At 38.9% G+C, this 22,186-nt stretch overlaps 1 protein-coding gene across 1 annotated transcript; it reads right to left on the reverse strand.

Annotated features, from left to right (window-relative positions):
- Positions 1–12,872: 12,872 nt before the first annotated feature.
- Positions 12,873–20,648, reverse strand: ecrg4b (ECRG4 augurin precursor b). Its single transcript, XM_079629526.1, has 4 exons — positions 20,368–20,648; positions 19,036–19,083; positions 17,183–17,349; positions 12,873–13,835 (listed from the first exon to the last, which is right to left on the reverse strand). The coding sequence occupies exons 1-4, from the start codon at positions 20,435–20,437 to the stop codon at positions 13,686–13,688; spliced, it is 435 nt and encodes a 144-aa protein (XP_079485652.1). The 5' UTR covers positions 20,438–20,648; the 3' UTR covers positions 12,873–13,685.
- Positions 20,649–22,186: the final 1,538 nt, after the last annotated feature.

The raw sequence follows: 22,186 nt of genomic DNA on the forward strand, positions 1-22,186 counted from the left end.
TTACATTAGTTACATTCATGTAAAGTAAACAGTGTTGACAGCAGTGAATTCTACATAATAGCACACATACATCACTCAGATTTCATGTTGTGATGTGCTAATCCTTTCAGATGTTAACTAGACGTTTAGTAAGTGTTTTTTAAGATATATATGGTTTATGTAAATCCACTTTGGAGATGTAGGCTATGTTTGCTCACGCTCCCTGTACATAATAAAGCGAAATCACAAATATATACCTTCAACAATTCAATTCAACAAATGTGATTTTAACACAAGGAACCATGTTTTTGGTTTTTAATACTCACGTTTGAAAACACCCATAGTGGATTGATAGAACTCAGGATACAAATAAAGACAGGAACACTGATGATGATGATGCTTGCTTAGCAGGACAGAATTATGTCTGTGAATCCCAAAATAGTTCTTACATGTTATCTCTCGGATAACAGGTATGAAAGACTATAGATATACACCTATGTTGTAAATGACCACCAAAATATTTGTGGGTCACTTTAACAAAGTTCACACAACATTGCATACCTACGTTAAAAGGAAGTAGTGTATGGTAGTCAGATGTTGCAGCAGAGAGAAGAGCAACTTGTGTTTCTTCTCATGGCGTGATTTGTGTTTTATGTTTAATTTTGCTTAATACCCCTTTGGCAAGCGGAGCAAGGTATGCAGTGTTAATATTTGTGTGTGTGTGTGTGAGATGTGTTTGTTTGTTGAATAGATACTCAATACATCGTTGAGCTCTGTTGGTTGAATGATTCAGGTTTTCTTATCCATTTCATGTCCTTTTTTGTGTACAAATCATTGTATTGATTACTTGTGTTATTTCTTAATGTAGTTTCATGGTGCTTCAACGACTTCAAAGTAAAGTTATGCTTAATGGTGCTCATGATGAGCTAATAAAAGAGAATGCACCTATCAGAAACTCTCACGTTTTTTGGAAACCAAGGGGCAGCAACATACAGTATGCTATCTTCAGGAGAAATAGGTAGAAATTTCTCAGGAGAAATAACCTCGGCGTCCTGGACAAATTTTCTCCATTTGGTCCTCCTTATCAATCATGGCCTTCTCATAATCCCCATCAACTCAACTGGCGCGATCTCTCTCTCTCTCTGTGTCCCTCTCTCTCTCTGGAGTTTATCTTTTTTTCTTCTTTTCTTTTTTCCCCCTTTCTTGAATTTAACAAGGCAAAAAAGTGATATGGCTTGCATGCATTTTTATTGGTACTTTTTCCTTCTCATGGCATCCTTGAGATTTGGCACTTTAAATATCAATGGGTGCCGTGATGCTGTTAAAAGGTTTAGTCTATATAATGATAAAGAGGGCTAGTATAGTTTTTCTTCAAGAAACTCATACAGATTCAAATAATCAAGTACAATGTTTGAGTGAATGGAAGGGGCAGGCTATATTAAGTCAAGGTTCTAGTGTTAGCGCAGGGGTTGCAATTCTCTTCTGGCCAGAATATTAGGAGCAACCTGTGAGTGTTTTTGAATTGGATCCTGGTCGAATGTTGCGTGCTGATGTAACGGTTCATGGACTTAATTTTTCGCTCTTTAATGTGTACGCCCCAAATATAGGTTCAGAGCGAATTCTCTTCTTTAAAAAACTGAAGACTGCTTTAAGTGATGTTTTGCAGGATAGAATGATTGTTCTGGCTGGGGATTTTAATTGTACCATAAACCACACCCTAGATAGGAATCATGCAGAACCCCATAAGCAGTCGTTAGAAGAACTTTAAACATCCACAAGACATTGATAAGTTATCAAAGTTATACCTGGTTGAAAGTATACTGATATCTGGAGCCAGACTTGATAGAATTTATGTGCAGAATAGGGGTAACATTTTTAAGGAAAAGTGACTGATGATCGTGGAATCATGTCCTATGCTTTATATTTTTTAATGAGGATCTTTACAAGGCTGAACCCTGTGATGATGAAATGGCTAACATTCTTCTTCAAGATTTACCTCAACTTGTGGAAGAGGAGAAATCTAGACTTGATCAACCTTTGACTTTTGATGAACTGACTGTAACTGTTCAGGAACTCTCTTCGGGTAAAGTTCTAGGATTCGATGGACTGAATGCTGAATTTTATAAACAGTTTTGGTCGGTGATCGGAAAGGACTTCTTTTCTGTCTTCTTGGAGTGTCTGGAAAGAGGCACATTACATGTGAGCCTTCGGAGGGGTGTGATAAATGTACTACCTAAGAAGGGTGATCTTGGAGACATCAAAAATTGGTGCCCTGTGTCATGCTCGGAGTTGACTAAGATATTTTCCAAAGCTTTAACTAATGGACTTAAACTTTGTATATCTTCAGTGATTCATGCAGATCAATCCTATTGTATTCCGAATCAGTCCATTTTTGATTATCTTTTTTCTGGTTCGAGACTGGATTTCCTTTGCCAAGGTGCATAAACTCGATGTAGGTTTGGTCACTTTGGACCAGGAGAAAGCCTTTGATCGACTTGATCATGGCTTTCTTTTAAAATGTCTTTATGCTTTTGGTCCATCATTTATTTCTTATGTCAAGCTGTTGTACACAGATGTATATAGTATATTAAAAATAAATGACACCCTTTTAAGACCATTTTCAGTTGGTAGAGGTATACGACAAGGGTGCGGCCTCTCATGTATTGTATGCTATTGTTATTGAACCACTCTTGGCAGTTCTGAGACGTCAGTTAAGTGGGATTTCTACAGTGTGTCCTTTTAGTACATATTTGGCAACAGCTAGTCTAAGTGCATATGCTGATGATGTCACAGTGGTTATAAGGTCAGATGAAGATGTTAAGAAATTGGTAGCATCTCTGGATGTCTATCAGAGAGCATCTTCCTCAAGAATAAATTGGCAGAGGAGTGTATCCTTTTTGCTGGGCAAATAGGAGAACGGAGGCCCTCCAGTACTTCCTCAGCTCTGCTCTTGGAGCTTGGAAGGGTTTAAAGTGCTTGGGGTTTTTATGGGGGTAGATCAATATATGGAGAATAATTGGGAAGGTGTATTTGATAAAGTGTCACAGGTCGGGGCGGGTCAAGCCAGACTGCACCCACCCCTGAAGACTGGGAACCACCTCGAGGAACGGGTCAAGGACCAGACAGACAAGGGAATAAAATGACAGTCTTTTATTATATTAAAAGTGGTCAATTGGATAAGTCCTAATTAAAATCTTCTTCTTGCCGCCGGGCAGTTCAGACGTCGCTAGACCTCCTGGGACGGGAGGGGAGGAACGATCGTGGCGGGCCGGGGGCTCGTTGAAGGGGGGGTCAGGAGGAATCCTCACGCCGTCCAGGTAGGCCACCAGGCAAGTATGCCAGTGTGGGGGCGGGCGAGTCACTGGAACGATATGGCAAGGTTTAACTGCTCGACAGTATGTGAACTCAGCTGGGGTACCTTCTTTCTTCCCGATGAGGGCAGATACTTCCAATGGAGGACGTGTGGAGACCACCAGACGGGGAGGACACTTTAAGCGAACCGCTCCACTTGGCTGAGCACTGGAACAGTACAATAAGGTTTGGCTGGTCAACAGTGTATTAAACTTTCAACTGGAATACCTCTCTCTCTCCTCCTGAACAGGGCACAGGCTCCAAGGAGGCGTATGGGGACCACTAGGCGGGGAGGACGCTTTGAAAGACACGCTCCACTCGGCTGAGCACTGAAACGGTACAGTAAGGTTTGGCTGTTCAACAGTCTATTAAACTTTCAACTGAAATACCTCTCTTCTTCGTGAACAGGGCAAAGGCTTCCAATAGGGGCGTGTGGAGACCACCAGACGGGGAGGACACTTGGGGCGAAACGCTTCACTGGGCTGAGCACTGGAACAGTACAGCACGGTCTTAACAGTTCAACAGCACATACAACATTCAGCTGAATTACCTTCTCTTCTTGCGAACAGGGCGGAGGCTTCCAACAGGGGCGTGTGGAGACCACCAGGCGGGGAGGACACTTGAGCGAAACGCTTCGCTTGGCGGAGCACTAGAACAACACAGCACGGTTCTACAATTCAACGATATATGAAGCACTCGGCATTAACAGAGCCGGTCTTCTTAAAGCAGGAAGTTGGGCGCTGGCTTTGTCAAAAACCCTTCTTTAGAGACAGCGGATGAAAGACTGTAGGAGGAGAGTACACGGCAGACTTCTATTACTTCTTCACACAACAATTTCACTTCACAGCACAAACCATGTGAATCGTCACTTCAGGCACTGCAATTCCACTCGCACACCGTGCATTCGGGCCAGCACTCACCCACCGGTCTTTCTTCCACCAGATCGAATCTCGCCTTGGTCAGGGTTTGACTTCACTCCCGGAAAAGCAGAGGAACGGTGCAGCGATCATCACATTCGGCAAGGAGAGGACAGAAGTTGGAGTCAGATCAACAATTCACTCGGTGTAATAGTTCCCTCGTGCCGCACACTTTCCAAACTCTCACCACCACTTCAGTGTTAGTGCATATAAACAACGGATCCAATACTCATCACTTGCGTCCTTCCCACTGCTGACGATATTCTTTAGATCTTCGCTGACAAATCCTTCACTCCTTCCTTTCTCTTCCTCGGTTCCAATCTTCACCACTCCACAGCCCAGCCCAGCCCAGCCCAGCCCAGCCCAGCCCAGCCCAGCCCAGCCCAGCCCAGCCCAGCCCAGCCCAGCCCAGCCCAGCCCAGCCCAGCCCAGCCCAGCCCAGCCCAGCCCAGCCCAGCCCAGCCCAGCCCAGCCCAGCCCCAATAAAAAGAACAAACCGCTGAAAAAACACAGTATCACACGGGAGGAGAACCACACCACAGTCTGTTTTCTTCTCTGTTTTTAAAGCCCCATCTGAGCATGTGTCCCTCTCACAGCGTTCCCTGTAATTGCCCCACACCTGCTGTCACTCAGGCAATTGGCCTCGCTGCCATGGCAACAAATTCGCAGTGCATTCACCAGGATCTTGGTCCTGTTCAGGTTTTTGTCACCCCGTGACAAAGTGTCTGGCCGTTTACAAAGGTGGAGGTGGATTCTTCCTCATTTGTCATATAGGGGTAGAGTACTTATAATTAATAACTTAGCTGCATCTATGCTGTGGCATCGTTTAAATGTACTTGATCCACCAAAATCTCTATTGCAACGTTTGCAGAATATTTTTGTCGATTTCTTTTGGGATGGTCATCACTGGCTTCCCCCTGCAATTCTTTACTTGCCAGTTAATTGATGTGACCGCTATGAGGCTAAAAGTTGCTCAGACTTTGCTTTATTTTAAAGGGTGTACAACACCATGTGTCATTTGGCCTGGCTTTGCTCTGAACTTTTGGCGTTTTTTCCCTTGATAAACAATTGTTTTTTATATCTTCGTATAGTAGAAATTATATATCTGATGTAAAATTCTATTTTCAGTTTAAATTCCTGGACTGTTTTTAAAGAATTTAGACGAAAAAAAGTAACATTTTGGCCTGAATGAACCACTGTCTAATAACTCCTTTCTTGGTGGCAATGTTTCTAATATCATTGTTAAAGCATTTATAGACAAGGGTTTGACCACAGTTGCACATCTGATTGATATTGCTTCCAGAAAATGGAGACCAGCAGTCAAAATTTGTGAACAGGTGGGATTCAGGTCTATGAGGATGGTGGATCTTTTCATAAACAGTCTGAAAGCTATTTTTCCATCTCAATTCCTTAATTGAACTGTTTCCTGTCTGGTGATTCGATGCATTGCTCTTTCCGATGTTATTTGTGTTATTTGTGTCTCCAAGGGTTTGTACAGAGGATGACCAAGAGGGGAAATTTAAGGGGCTACAGGAGCTTGAATTTCAAGCTGTTGGAAAAAGAAAGCAATATAAGATATGTGTAAAGACTGGTTATTTTGGAAATATTAATCAGAAATGTGACACAAAAAAGGAGAGAATATCTCATGGTTCCTGATGATCTTGCTCCCTCTTGGAGGCTCTTTTATAAAGGTCCCCTTCCAAAACGTTCTGGAAATTTACAGTGGAGAGTATTGCACTTTATTGTGTTTTAGTACATGTTTTAATAAAGAGTTGTAAAGTTATAGAGTTGTAGGGTTATATCAACTGTCCTTGTACTGTATTTATATTCTCTCTCTCTCTCTCTCTCTCTCTCTCTCTCTCTCTCTGGTGTGGTGAGCGCACTGGTGCTTTTGTACTGTGGTTGATGTCGCATCATCCAGATGATGCACACTGGTCGTGATTGAGGGGAGACCCCCTGATATGATTGTAAAGTGCTTTGTGTGTACATAAATACACAGTAAAAGTGCTATATAAATGCATCATTCATTCATTCAAATAGCAATCAAGACGCTTATGCACACATCCACATCACTATGGTGGCAACACTCACAATTACAGCCTTTGAGCCTTAGATTCTGGTATTAATGATTGCTATAACAAAATTTCTTCTTCAACATTCTCTCTAGTGCAGTGGATCTCAACCTTTTTTACTTCAAGGTTGACAACCACTAGTGTCCAAATGAAGCTTATATTATAGATATTTATGATTTAAAGAGTCACCCTGTAGTGCAGCGTAATTGTAAATCTGGTTGAGGTTCACTTCACTATTTGTACACTATTTGTACTTCCACTTCACTATTTATTGCACTAACCATTAATCAAACCTGACACCCACTCAAACAATTCAAGTGCATATTAATAATGTATGTGTCCTGTTGTATGCATCAATGATTACAGGAAATTATACAAAACAATATAGAAATATTTTCTGCATCCGTCATTTTTGATTTGGTAAGCCTAATGGTTCATGAATTTTAATGTAGAGTTGGTGTGAATGTAATAAATGGTCTCTCAGTGAACAACTGTCCCTTACAGTTTGCATGATAGAATAATGTGTCCTATCCTGCCGTAAAATGACCAGTACCTTTTCTGTCAAGTTTATGGACATGTCCTTCAATCACAATGTTAAACTACATTCTAAGAAAGTTTAGCTTATGCCATCAGAAGGAATGTTGAAATATAGATAACAACTTACTGAAATCAATCATGTCTCATGTAATCAATCAATGTTTAAACCGCGGAAAGATGTCAATAAAACATCTGGAAACCAATAATGGCACTTAACGCAACATTTACCTCAAGAAAGGCATTTGATGACCATAGCTAGAAAAATCTATAGATTTAGATTAAAACATAACTATAGAGAGTATTTTGCTAAATATATAAAACTATATACAAGGTTTTGGGGCCTTCATATTCACAATGTGAAACATCTGAAAATTCAATACAGAAAATTCCTTCATAACAACATGGTACATTGGGTCATATTTGTACGGACTTTTCTTAGAGTGTAGCTTAACCCTAATCTACTATTGGACAACAGGGTAAGTTGGATTCAGAAAGCTTTAATATGAGAATGGCAGGTGAGCGTCAGATGAAACGGGCAGATGCAGGATATAATATGCAGAGGAATGATGATCGTGTGATGATATCTTGCAGAGATATGCTTGGATGTGCAAACCGGGAAACACAGGGAAGGATCACAGGAGAATCGGGGAGAATCCAGGAGGAAACGCAGGGTCTTGGGAGAGAAGCAGTAGGTAAGTCTTTGTGCTGGAATACTGTGGAATCACACTGGAACAGATGAGTATCAGAATCTGGGACTCACAGAGAGAATGTTAGTAGGTCGGTTCCTAGTTCAAGGTTTGACGAAGACTGGATGAGAAGTGTGCTCTTTTGTAGTGCTCAGTGGTGCTGGATTAGACAACAGGTGCAGGTGGTTAATACTCAGGTGATTGTGATCTCTGTGCAGTGGGTGTGAATGAACCTGATTGATCCCTGACAACTATCTATTACCTGTGAGAATAGCAACATTTATCGATAGCCTATATGTTTAAGAAACAGCTCTTTACATGTTTTATTGATATCATAATGACATTCTGACATTTCCAACATTGTCTATATGAAACACAATGATACATATCAGATCACTGCTTACTCCATCAAAATACAACATATTGATGATCTTGTCTTTAAATGGGCACAAATCCCTAAAGCTATATGGTCCAAAATATATTTATACTTCCGAGAAGAGTTGAAGCAGCAAATCGAGGAGCAAAATCAGTATTAATTACTCTTTAATGCCTGTGGATTTGCAAATGAAATGTTCAACAAGCACATACTTTATGGGCGTAGTCTTTTATGAAGAGCTCATGAACAACTACTGTGCACAGAAACATGTGTTACTTCTAAATTGGAAATTCATTGTACAGTGCGGTGTATCTTTTATCTATGCTGTGAGAGAAAAAATAATAAATATACTTTACCCAGTTTAAGGCTTTTTTTTATTAAAAAAATATTTATTTTTTATTTTCTTGAGGAAATGTAAAGTGGTTGATTCACACTGTCACTGACATTATCAGTACATGAGAGATGCGACAGTTGGAGTAGACTGTGTTACACATGTTCACCTATGACAAGCTCGCTGAGGGAAATGCCAGTGTCTTTCTATCAACTGCTTCCTTTCCACGAGTCTATCTCCCATCTAAAGGCCAGAAATGACGGTATGCTGTCATGTCTAGTATCAGTGGGGGATCCAGAACATGCTGTGCATTACTGAGAGGAGCTGTTATTCTTCACACTAGAATTCGGGGGAAGTATTTCTAGTGCGAGTATTTCCTAGCTTACTGCACTCAAAATAAAAATGTTCAATAAAATTGATTAAACTGATGAAAACTTTTCCATGACTTAAAAATAGTTGGAACTAATTGGTAACACTTTATAATAAGTGTACATTATTAAAGTACTTAGAAATAATTTGCATTCTATTAGTTAATTAGTTAATTAGTTAATTCGTAGTTAAAGAGGTCATGAACTGATAATTCAAATGTTCCTTGATCTTTTGACAGTTAAAGGTGGGATCAGTAGTTTTTGAAATATGCTGTTGGTCAATGTTGATATTTGAAATCAACCCAAACAAACACATCCCTTCTTCATTGCTCCGCCTCCAATACTCACAATCCAATCCTAACAGCCCTGCTCCTAGTCGGTCTCGAACCCCAATCCCCCTGCAAGCGATTTGAGTGTGCAGCTCCAGACACACAATGACACTCAAACCCAGTGTTACTCACGTGTGGAGCGGAATAAAAGCAACATCCACAAATGTTCCTGTAATAAAAACAAAGGCTGTTTTCAGGCCTTCCCGCTTCGCTCTCTCCAACGCTGGACAGCGTTCCTAATATTACCACGGCTCCTAAAGCTCTTGCCCAGACATAATCCTTTATTTTCCAGTCATTTCTTCTGAGCTATTCTCTTTTGTACTGTCTCATCTCTATTTCTGCCGTCGTTCTTCAGTTCAAATCTCCCTCTTGATCGTTCTCTCTCCTCCACCATCATACACCCCCTAATGCTGATTGGCTGACGCGTTTGTTGTTGGTGTCAGACCGACTAACATCCAAACAGCATATTTCAAAAACTACTGATCCCACCTTTAGGTAGTTATAGCTACTATAAGCATATTCTGTAAGTTTCAAAACTAAAAACTTCCTTGTTATTCCAAAAACAGCTTTTATTGAAACCAATGCTAGAAAATGTCATGAACTCAAAAGTGGTGACTTATGACGTCATAGGGCAGCAAAAGACCGCCTTTGCAGAAGAATATCAATGCCTACGTCTACATCACCGCGTTGTTGGCACCGCCCACTGGAGCGTTAGTAAATTGTGACATGAGAACGAGTAAAGATCGACACAGGATCAATTTTATTTCTTTCCAAACGATCCTATCAACAATGTGAATGTCTCAGTAGTGCATTATTTGTTTGCATTCGGTGCATTTCACTGTGGATTATTTGGTAGTCGCTGTTTTGATGCAGGCTTTGCAAACAGACTTTTACGACATGGGTCTGCCAGCAACGCCACAAACATGTAAGTAACATGTTTATTCTAATGCCTGATCTGTGGTCAGTGATTTCTGATGTGCAATTATTCAAGTTCACATAGTTTATCTTTCTCTCAAAATCGTTCAGCTACCCTCACAATTTAACATATCTGGAACGTTTTTGCGAAAGAAGAGTGGGGAAATTTCCACAAGTCAAGATATGCCAAGCTGACGAGATGCATGTCAAAACAGAAAGATTCCTGTATTAAAATCAAAGGCTGCTTCAACTATTCAACAAGTATTGGTTCAGGGGTTTGCACAATTATGCAGTTATTCATGAAGTGAAAGGGTGAAAAGGTGAAAAGTGAAAAGGTGACTTTTTTTAAACCCACTGTAAGTTTTTTTTTTTTTTTATATACCAAAATGATGTCAATATAAACGTACAAACACAGGGGGAATTCATTAAATCGTGTATAGTTTGATGCATTTCTTTGTCAATGTCATACACAACTTTTTCCTGGCTCCAGAGATTCCTCTCAGCCTGGGTGTCAGATATTCCTCTGATCTCCGGATGTGAGAAGAGGCAAGAAGTGCTTTAAAATTAAACCAGACCACAGGATCTCTCACTTTGCCCAGTTGGATGTGCATTCTGCGGAGAATACTGTGATGCAGTTCAGACAGCTGTAGGAGATTGCAAGCTGTTGTCTCAGTTTCATTAATGAAGCTCTCAGTTTCAGTAATGTCTTCAGGAGCATTTGAGCATAGATCAGACATGCTGTGGGTGTGAGTCGACAATAATTGTTTCCAGCACAATGCAGAGAACACTAATGAGCCATGTTGGCTATCACTGCCCTTAAGCTGTTATCAATTTTCTGCGATCATTGTTACACTGTCGAAGGTTAGCAAAGCCTGACCTGTGCCATACAAAAGACCACAGTTCTGTCACTCCAGTAATGAGTTATTGAGCGCATTATCGCTTTTAAGATCATGAAATATGAGATATCTCAAAAGCAAAGAACGCAGACAAGGTTTCTTCCAGCTCATCAGACTAATGGGTGCTGCCAGAGGAATAAAAAGGCTGATTATCTCATGTTATAATGCAGTTTTTACATGTAAAACACATTAGATGTCATTTGTAACATAAAAATATTGTCACCACAAAGGGAAATCGGTGAAGCTGAGCTCAGTGAACGTTTGTGGAGGGACAGAGTGATGGCACAAAGGTAAAGAGGAGAAGAAGAAGGCCTTTTCATTTTGTGCTTAACCGCGTTATTGTCGCTCTAAACACAGCTTTTACCCCCCAGGTAGAGGATGTTTCACACTAATTTAGCGTGTTATGAAACCCTGCTCCAGGCTAAATGAGCTTAGCAACAGACATCTAATAGCACGCCTCATATTCACATGCTTTGGACAGTCACAGAAACACTGCATGTCATATAAACATTAGTTTCATTGTTTAAAGGGACTACAAAAGTCTGGACTTTAAAGGTAAGAATGAAATGGTCTCTTCTTTAGCACCGCATTTTAGCGGTGCTAACCCCACTTCTAAATTACAAGTATGAAACATTCCTTTAGGGTTAAAAGTGGGCTTTAGAACAATAACCCAGGGTTACAGTACGTGCAGTGTAAAAAGGCCCCTGTGAAACGTTCCTTTACCTTTTCGGGTTTAGAACAGCAGTAACCCTGCTTTTTATTAAAGCACAGCATTAAAAGCCCATTAAGAAGAATACCAAGTGAAAGACATACAATAAGGGAAATATGAATGTTAAACAAGATAAAAACAAGAGTACATAACAGAGTAATGCTTCACTTCTGGATACAATAAATACCACCTAAGCAGTATTCATTAGATAAGGTTTTCCACAGGTGTGTTTGATCTTCAAACGTACTGGTATCATATAACAAATCTCTCAGTACTAAAGATAGAAACCTACAGTATTAGTTTACAGAGCTGTACATAAATGAGGGATTGTGAAGCAATAACATCAGGATGAGGGCTAAACCACAGCTCTGATCCACTGTAGTCTTGCACTTCACCCCTGCACGCTCACACAGACGTGCGCTTTCACCACACAAACACTGTTTATTGTTCATATATACACAGTGATAAAGCACTGAAAGACCCAATCACTCTCTCATTTTAGTATGTTGTTGGCTATGTGCATTTACCAGGAAAATTACTGCAATGACATGATGTGACCGCTCACAGATAACGTTTACATAAAAGGCGAGAACATTCAGTATTATGCTACAAATTCATTTAGTCTGCTATTTATCAATGGTCACGTCTGCTCTTTGCTCTGGTATAATAAATAGAATCTGTGAGAAACATTAATGCAGAGTCACCATCTGCCTCATGGAAAATGTAATCGTAAATAGAGCATTCTCTTGCTTGAAACGTCTGTACAGCATTTCCCCTGTTTAATGTTCTCTTTTGTGGTAAAGGTATTTCTTTTAAAATAAAGTTCAGTTTTAGACTTATGCACAACCCCCAGAAGGAACCCTGTTTGTTTCTGTGTCTCTGCCCTGACATACTTAAACCATGGGCCTTGATTTTTACCCTCGAGTAAAATAAAAAAATTGACATACTGTACCAACCAGACATCAACAAATCTGAACAACAATAACTTTCAAAAGCCCTGTAAGCTTTTCAAAGCTTTTCGGCTTACAAAACTAAATAAATATGGTATTTTCTTGGTTATTCCCCTTGATCGTAAAACATTAGACGTTTTCCACCAGCACAGTATTTTCAGACCAGTGTGCCAGGTGAGTTTACATATGAATTCTGATACACAGTCATACAGCACTGGGAAAAAAAATTTTGTATCACTTTCCAATTTTCATATTTGTACATTCCAGCCAAGCTGCATTAATATGGGACAAATGACTATGTAAATGAGTCATTGAATCATTCAATGAATCTATTTGATCACAAAACAGATGGAAAGATGGAAACCTCACTATTTTGTGTTGCTCAATTGTAGATTCTGCTTTGAAACTATTTGGAAATATTTTTGCTGATGGAGCTAAACTAAAGACATCTTTTTTACTTAATACTAACTATTTGTTTATTTAACTTTTGCATTAAAAAAATATCACACTCACTCACAATTGTGCTGCTAGTCCCAGTATTAGCGTGGCTGTGAATTACCACAGTAATAATATTTGGAACACCATTCTTCTCATGTAGTATTTAAAATGCATTTTTTGTCTGGTTAAAAAAAAAATGAAGAACATGCAGAATTCTGAAAACCTCTTTTGACTAACTGAATCCATGAGTCCATTGTCCTCTATTCATTAGTAGTTTGTAAAGGAGCAAAAATATAGTTTGTATATTGCCCTCAGCCTCAGATGTTGTGGTCTTTGTATGAATCGAGTTATGAAATCATTATGTCTGCAAATTTGAGTCCATTCATTTTGCAATTAAATGAGTCATGTTTATCTATATTCAACTGATATCCTTTTTTTTTGTATATGCTTATGCAAGTCTGTTTGTCCGTTCAAGTGTGTCAGAGTCATAATGGCTGTCACCTCATTGATGTTTTATTCAAGATGTAGCCACTTCAAACTTCCATTATATTTACAATACAGTCAGGATGTAATGCAATCATAGCATGCAAACAGGAAAAACTAATTTTTTTATTCAATGTGCATTAACTCCACTCTCTATTATTAAATCTTGATTTGCTTCCTCTCACACAATTGCATATTCCCACTCACTTGATTTAAAACAAAATTACACATCATATACGGGACATTAGGTTGTGTGGTATGTACATTGCCTTAGACTAGAGCAACAGTCTACCAATTGTCTCCAATTCTCACAGCGAATGTTAGGTTCAAGATAGTTTGTAAGGTGGTTTAATAGTAATCGTAATTGACATTGGCCCCGTGTCTGTAGGAACCAGGGTCCTGTTGGCTCATAGGTGCATTCTCATCATGATGATGCTGCCGGCCCTGGTCATTTGATCTGGCCTGGTCCATCCAATAGGAAAGATCAGTCTCAAGTCTCTGGAAATACATAAATGTTGAATGAGAGCGGATATTACACTGTATGGGAAACGATTTAGGTTACATTTCGGGTTTTTTTCTTGCGCAGTCACAACAGAGATGAACAGCAAACGAATGAGTACACATTGCAAACCAGACTCACACTCAAAGTGTCACAACTAAACATGTCAGGAGCACATGCACTTACAGTGACATGGCACCACAGCGCAGGTTCAGACTCATATATACATATATATATATATATATATATATATATGGACAGTTCACCTATTGAATCATTACTCATCAAACTCATGTCCTTCTTTCTAGCATAGAACACAAAAAGGATAAATATCTGTTTTTTTTGTTTGTTTTTTGTTTTAGTTTTTTTACAAAGATTGTGGACTGGAGCTTCAAAAAGGACACAAAATCACCATACTTATATCATAAAAGTAGTCAACATGACTTAAAGTGCTCATATTAGACATTTTTTATATGACCTTATAGCTGTTTGTGAATGTAAAAGGTCCACAAAGTTTTAAAGATCAAGTGCACAAATCTAAATATCTAATTGGGAGTCGTTGTCTCCTAAAAGAAAGAACCGATTCTGGTTAACTGCCTGAAATTGAACTAGTCAATAATTTCAGTCTTACTTCCTGCATGAACCTATGGGTTGTAACAAATGTGCATAACAACAGTCTGGTCTTCATTGGCTTCCACGGAAACATTGTATACTTTGAGTTTGACCCACCCTCAAAAGTTAGTTACGGAGCTGAGGCCTGGAAGAGTTTGATGCGTGCTGTTGACATGTCCAGAAGACGCTGATTTCTGCACTTTCAAGTTCAAGTTCAAGTTCAATCCACTTTATTGATCCCACAAGGGGCAATTAGTTAAGAGCAGCATGTATACAACAGTACATAACACGAGTCACACACGTCAATCAAAATCTCAATATGTCAATATGTGCACCTTTTACCTCTTTTTTACCCTTTCTTTCATCTTCATTCCCTCCCCTTCTACCCAGGACCCTTACACATAGTTTAAAAGTTTAATCGCAGAAGGAATGAAAGATTTGGAATGGTGGTTTGTCTTACACACAGGAAGCGCATAACGACGCCCAGAAGGCAACAGAGAAAATTCACCTGCCAAAGCATGTCCCGGAGAGGCAAGGATACTGACTGCCTTCCGCACTATTTGTTGGTTACAGAAGACATTAAGGTCTCTCTGTTTAACACCGATAATTTTTTAACAGATTTTTACAATGTTGTACAGGCTATTCCTGTCTTTAACTTTCAGGTTGTGGCCAGCAGATACAAGAAAAACTCAAAAGACTCTCAATAAAAGATTGGTAAAACCTACACAGGATTACCGGCGTAACAGAGAAAGAATTTAGTTTGCGGAGAAGGTAAATTCTCTGTTGCCCCTGCTTCACGATGGCAGCGCTGTTTACATCAAACTTAAGATGCTCATCAAAAACAGTGCCCAAGTATTTATAAGATGAAACAATTTCCACTTTTGCGTTATGTATGATGCTCTCAGAAGCAGTATCTCTATTTCGCCCAAAGTCAAGAATTAATTCTTTGGTTTTAGATACATTCAAATCAAGGCAATGGTTATCACACTTTGCATGTTCTTCCAAAGGATGAGGACTTGGGCTCAAATTGATATGGTAAAACTGGTGCAATCTTTACTCTTCATATTACTGTGTATACAAGTGCTGAGGAAGCGTCCAGAGATTGAGATATGGTAATGGACGTTTAGTTTTCGACACGTGCTGTAAGCGGTAGACCAATCCCAACAGACTGCCATCTGACTAATCAGAGCGGAGTACACTCTCGGAAAGAAGAGGTTTAGAGAAACGATCCTTTATCGATCCATTTCAGACACTGTGAGAAAAGAGGTGATACTGTATATTTCGAGAAAATGTAATTGTTATTTGGCCTTGTAAACCTATTGTTGGAGACCTTTGAAACAAAATTAGGAACCTTAAAAACAGCATAACAGAACTTTAATTAGAGGTCTTCTGATTGAATCCAATAGTCTTTTGTGAGGAACAATTGTAATTGCATTAGGGTACGTTTACACGACAGTGGGTTCAGATGAAAAGTTGTCAACTGTTGTGATCACGTTTTCATGGATCTGTGTGAACTGACTAAAAATACTGTATTATGCTAGACCAGTTGACGATGCCACCTTGTAAAGAAACACTATATGCGCCTATAGACTGACCCCGGATTTCCACCAACTGCGGAACGGCTGCGGATCGGCTCCGCTGCGTGTCGGCTCCGTTCTCCGCTGTCCTTCAATACCCACCTGGTCCGGATTTGTTGCAGAGCGGCTGCGGCCGAGGACCCACGAGATCTCGCTAATTCACGTGTGATCGCGCGATATGTAGTTTCGATAAACAGAACCACCAAACCGGGAACAGTTTTCCATCCATTTTCAAGGTGTAGTGTAGGGAAATATGATCCGCCATGATCACGGTGTATTTTACTTTGAAAATGAAACGGATCTTTTATTTTGTTTTGGTTTGTTCTGTTTTTTGCTCGACTTCCTGTCCTGCGCACTCTGCCCTGTTGTGCTGCGGAGCTCTCCGGCATCCGGCAAAAATAGAAGCTCTGCGTATCTGCTCCGGAGGGCTGCGGTTCGCCGGAGTCGGAACGCCGCCGTTCCGCAGTCAGTGAAAATACACACATTGACTTTAATGGAAACCTATTGACTCCGCCGCCGTTCCGGAGCGGATCCGCAGCCGTTCCGGAGCGGATCCGCAGCCGTTCCGGAGCGGATCCGCAGCCGTTCCGGAGCGGATCCGCAGCCGTTCCGGAGCGGATCCGCAGCCGTTCCGCAGTTGGTGGAAATTAGGGGTTAGTGTGTGATACGCATGCGTATGGAATTCATTTCACAAATTCATGTTTTTGTATTTAACACTAAGATGATAAAGGTATCATGAAAGGCCAAAACACAAAAGAGTTTTCAGTTTTCATTTTTAAATGTGTGGTTAGGTCACCAACATGAATGTTCGGCATGAATAGTCGATCAGTTTATCACTGAAAGTCACCCGTATAGTTAGTGTTATAGTATGCATCAATAGTCAGCGGCGCGGCACTAATCACACAATGCAGTGTTCAAAGCACTAGGTTTATCTGAGACATCACACTGTTTTTATTATAACTATATTTAGACTCAGCTTCATTTGAAATGTGCTAATAATTACTTGACATCCCGTGTTTATATCAAAAAAATATTCAGTGTGAATATTTAATTCGATTCTCTTTTAAATAAAACGATGAGGCAAACCTCATTTGATAGCGTTATGACAATAGACATGGGCTATTTGACATTATTTGTGTGATTACTGTTTTACTCACTGCCTCATCATAGCCCATGTTCATGAATTGCTGGATCCACTGCTGGACGTCGGGGCGGCTTCGGTCCCACACGTTTCTCTTAGTCCTGTGAAGAGCTGACAGAAACTGTTTAGCCTTGGACTGTGACACTGCGATCTGTGCTTTAGGCCTGGCTTCCAGCTCCTTTGCTGTGTGAAGAGAACAGGAAACATTCAAGGCCAGAGTCAGAGGTACGTCCTGATTTTGCTGAGTTAGACATGTTCCTGGGTCAACATATTTTGCTGATCCTGGAACAACATTCCAGGTCCAAAAATGTAATCATAACCTTTAAACCTAACCTAATCCATAAGTTATCCCTAAAATAAGAGGGAAATGATAGGTGTATAACACTGATGTAAAACCTAACTTGATATAACTGAAAACTTTCCTTCAAACCTTGATTGGAATGTTGTTCCAGGATCAACAAGAATGCTGATCCAGGAACATGTTGCACTTGGTGAAATCAGGTTCTGTGAGCCGGACACTTCAATTCTTGTTTTACTATTTGAACAGACCAGGAGTTTTTAAACGCTTAGTTTAACAAAAAAAGAAAATTCTGTCATCAATTATCACTCACATGTCGTTCTAAACCCGTAAGACTTCCGTTCATCTTCATGACACAAATGAAGATATTTTAAAGGAAATCTGAGATATTTATGTTCCTCCATTGAAAGTATATTCACCCAAAACTCACACTTCAAAACGTTCACAAAGAGATTGTAAAAGAAATCCACATGAATCGAGCAGTTTAATCCAAGTTTTCTGAATAGACACAATACATGTATATATAATTTGGCTTTTATTTATAAACATTGATCAGCAAGTACATAGAGCACTCAAATTTGGTAAACAGAAGGTCAAGCATGCTTGCTTGATGTGTGACAACTATTGAGGTTCATTCTAGTATGTCACGCTAACATATTTAAGCTTCCGCAAGAACCAATGATATTATCACGTGTCAAGCAAGTTCAGCTTCCGTTTACCATACACGAGTACTCTATGTTCACTGATCAGTGTTTATATGTAAATAAAAGCCAAATTATTTTTATTTTTTTCACAACCCCAAATGCATAAGGTGGTCAAATTGATCAATATTAATTGATATTATACATTCATACTACACACATTCATGCTTGATTTCATTTTGATTTCAATTATATATTTTATAATGCATATATAGCCTACAAGGAAAGTGGATGTTTGATATATTAAAACATTTGTGTATCATCGATAATTTTTATTATTTTTAATAATAGGACACCTAGTTACCTACAAGAAAACCATTAATAATTCCAATACGGGTCATTTTGAACCCCTTTATGTATTACTTTTTTTTTTTTTTGGTTCATGCATTCTAAAAGAGCTAGCCCCAGATCAGTTTAAAAAAGAAACGTGTGTTTTAAGCACAGAGGATGATAACAGCCTAAAGCGACAGCACCCCTGCCCAATTATCCTGCTCTGACGATGACACATAGAGACTCTGACCTGATCTATAGCCCAAAGCTTCCGCACCTCCATGTTATAAATATCAGCGATGTCTTTAGTTTATAATCATCCATGTTATCTTCCCTTGGAACATATCAGCCATCAATCTCTGTCAGTTTTGGAGGTCAGAAGCTGATGGGGAATTATGGACAAGTGTGAAGAAATTGATGGAGAAAAAGGCATCATGGGTCATCAGGCTATAATTAAAAAATGTATGGGAAAGGACTAAACCGTTGGCATGACGGGCAGGGTGGGTGATTAGGTGGAATATGCTGGTAGAATGAGAGAGTTAATAAACCATATATCATTAACCAGTGAAATGTTTAAAATGAATGCTGATATTATCATACCATCTTGTTTCATGAGGATCCTGTGAAGTCTTTTCTCGGATGAACCACCTAAAAAAGGAAACAATGTTGTTTAAACATGTTGAAATTAGACCACATTGATTTATATCATAAATGTAGGCCCGATATTTAAGAAGACTAAGTAATTCCATAAATGGTGTCATCCTAGATACCTCATACCACAGCTGTCTGTCTCTCTTTACATTCTTTACACCCACCGCAAAGTAACAGTAGAGTTATCTGTAATATCAATTTCAGTTGTGTCAGCTGAAAATATATATGGACACCAATATGGAAATCATAGTTGACTGAACCTTACTGCATTCTTTTCAGATTTTCTTTATAATTATGCTTTAAAACTGTCTCTGTGTCAGAGATCGTAAGTTTTAGAGGAAGTCAACAAACTGGGATGGTCTCAAATTCTCCCCACTGTTCAGGTGAACACACACAAATACTACAAAGAATAAAACATGTCAAATTAAAGGCCTCAATATATATAGTCCAAGCTTCAGAACACTTAGACATACTGTAAACCATTGGTGCCCAATCCTGTTCCTGGAAATCTACCTTCCAGCAAAGTTCAGCTGGATCTGCATATGCGGGATTGTAGATCTCCAGGAACAGGATTGAGCTTCACTGCTGTAAACAACAGGACATTCTAAGGATGCAAGCCAAATTCTTCCTATAGGGGGCACTGACATTTAGCATGCATATTCTTGTTCAAGTGGTTCATTTATAATATTATCAAACAGACAAAGGAACAAAAATAAAGGGAGGAAAATGAGCCAATCAAAGTTCAACAGAAAATACATTAATTTTTGAATGGCCAATTGCTATGAAACTTGGTGTACACATGCAGCGTATGATGCTGTGTCTGTGATAATTGCAGCTTGTCGCTATATTAATGTTCATGTTTTCAGATTCCATTTTTATACAATATAGAGTTGACATGTAAGGAATATTTTTACATTTTGAAAATTTAAATAGAAAATGTATTTTAAATAACATACTGTAAAATGTTATTTTATGCTCAATGAAATGTTGTTGTAAAAGTAATTGTAAATATGTTAAAATGTTAAATATCAGTTCTAAAATGCAATGCAATTGATCCATAATCTTGCTAAATTAAACTAATGGGGCACGGTAAATTATGCATTGTAAAACGCTGTGGAGTTCAAAGTCTAACATTTTCGATGCCTTTATATTTTGTCACATTTCATAAAACCTGTTTACAAGGCTTGTAAGTTCACTACACCCTCATTAACCAAAGAAGCCACTTCTGAAATGTGGTGTCTGAAAGCCCAAACGCACGATGGAAAGCCTTAAATGACGTACCTGAGGGTGAGCAGACGGACAGGATGCTCATGAGAAGGACGGCTCGCACACCGAGGCTGTGGAGTGACATGCTGTTGTTCTGTTAGCTGTGGCTGCACTGTGCGGTGGGGAAGGATTTGGTCTCGGGTGAGATGAACAACGAGCCGCCATCCTGGATGAACAGGCAAACATTCCTACAGGCGACCTGTTAGCTCTTGTGGAGGAATGTCTGCAGGAAGCCCCCTACCTCTACAAATACCACAGTGTGCATGATGTTTTATTGCTTGTACCAGTTGATTCAAGGTCTGAAGTTTTTAAGTAAACAAAAATGTTGGTAACACTTTACATTAAGGTTCATTAGTTAATATTAGTTGGTTAACATGAACTAAAATTAACAATACTTCTTCAGCATTTATTAATCTTAGATAATATTAATTTCAACATTTACTAATATGTTATTAAAATCAAAGGTTGTATTAGTTAACATTAATGCACTGTGAACTTATACAGGTTTATTTTAAATAACTATTATTAACAAAGATTAAAAAATACTGTAACAAATGTTTTGATCATTGTTAGTTCATGTTAGTTATTGCATTAACTAATGTTAACTAATGAACCTTATTGTAAACTGTTACCTACATTTTTATCAGCTTTGTGATCCTGAGGATTCGGTAACACCTTTTTTTACAGTGTCATTGTTATATGTGTTACATGTAAAAACATTAAAGCAATTAACCCTGATCCCATGTTGTTAATTACTATTACTCAACACTTGACTCTTTATTTGCAGTGTCCACCTTACATAGTAATAACAGTAAATTATGCATAATTAACTAACCCTCAAACAAATCCGAATCCTACCCTGACCCTATATATAGTACATAAAAATTTCTCAATACTTAAATATATAATTACACTGTTACAATGACACCTTAAAATAAAGTGTAATCATAGTGTAACTGAGGATTCTAATCATAAAGTTAGTCTTCTTGCTGTAAGAATGATTAGCATGAGCAGTAAACAGTATTATTTATTAATATATAACTGGAATATTCAGCAATCGCCGTTTTCTAAATTGCCCAGTTACAGCAAACCGGCTATTGAATATTTATTGCATGCTGTCAGTCTAGTAATCCTATTTTATGCTCATTTTACTTTCCTGTTTTTTTTAGGGGGTACATTTAGGGGCAAAAGCAGCAAAACAACTTGGGAGGGAGACAGATGTTTCTTCAGATGCAATAAACATCATCTTTTTTCTTTCTAACTCAATTTCCTGCCACAGCTTTGAAGTCCCTGCACGCTGTAGGACATCAGGCTTATGGCTATTTCACAAATGTACCACAGTAGCTTCCTGGTTGTATGTCTATGCGTGGGAACTTGCAAAGCAGAACCAACTCTTGACAGAGTCAGAACCAGAGTTCCCATGTAGCACAATACACCAAATGTTAGCCAACTCACGATAGATTTTCATCCTTTATCAAATTATGATGTCTAAGTGAGTAAATGAATCAATGTTCTTAATTAGAACACTACCGGTAACAAGTTTGGAATAATTAGGATTTTTGATATATACATACAGTATAATAAGAAATGCTGGTAACACTTTTTTTCGATGGTCCACTACTAACTATAAGTAACTTTGCAACTACATGTCAATTTGCAGCCATTAGTATATTAGTAGACTGTCTGTTTAATATCTGCTAACATTTTATTTTGATGCTCCTCTGACAGACATTCTACTGACTAGAAGTAACAGTCTATTGATATTCTAATGAGAGTTAGGTATTTGCAAAGTTACTTATAGTTAGTAGAATGACTAAAGTGGACCATCGAAATA

The sequence above is a fragment of the Phoxinus phoxinus genome (assembly GCF_949152265.1).
Source record: "Phoxinus phoxinus genome assembly, chromosome: 11".
Classification (NCBI taxonomy): domain Eukaryota; kingdom Metazoa; phylum Chordata; class Actinopteri; order Cypriniformes; family Leuciscidae; genus Phoxinus; species Phoxinus phoxinus.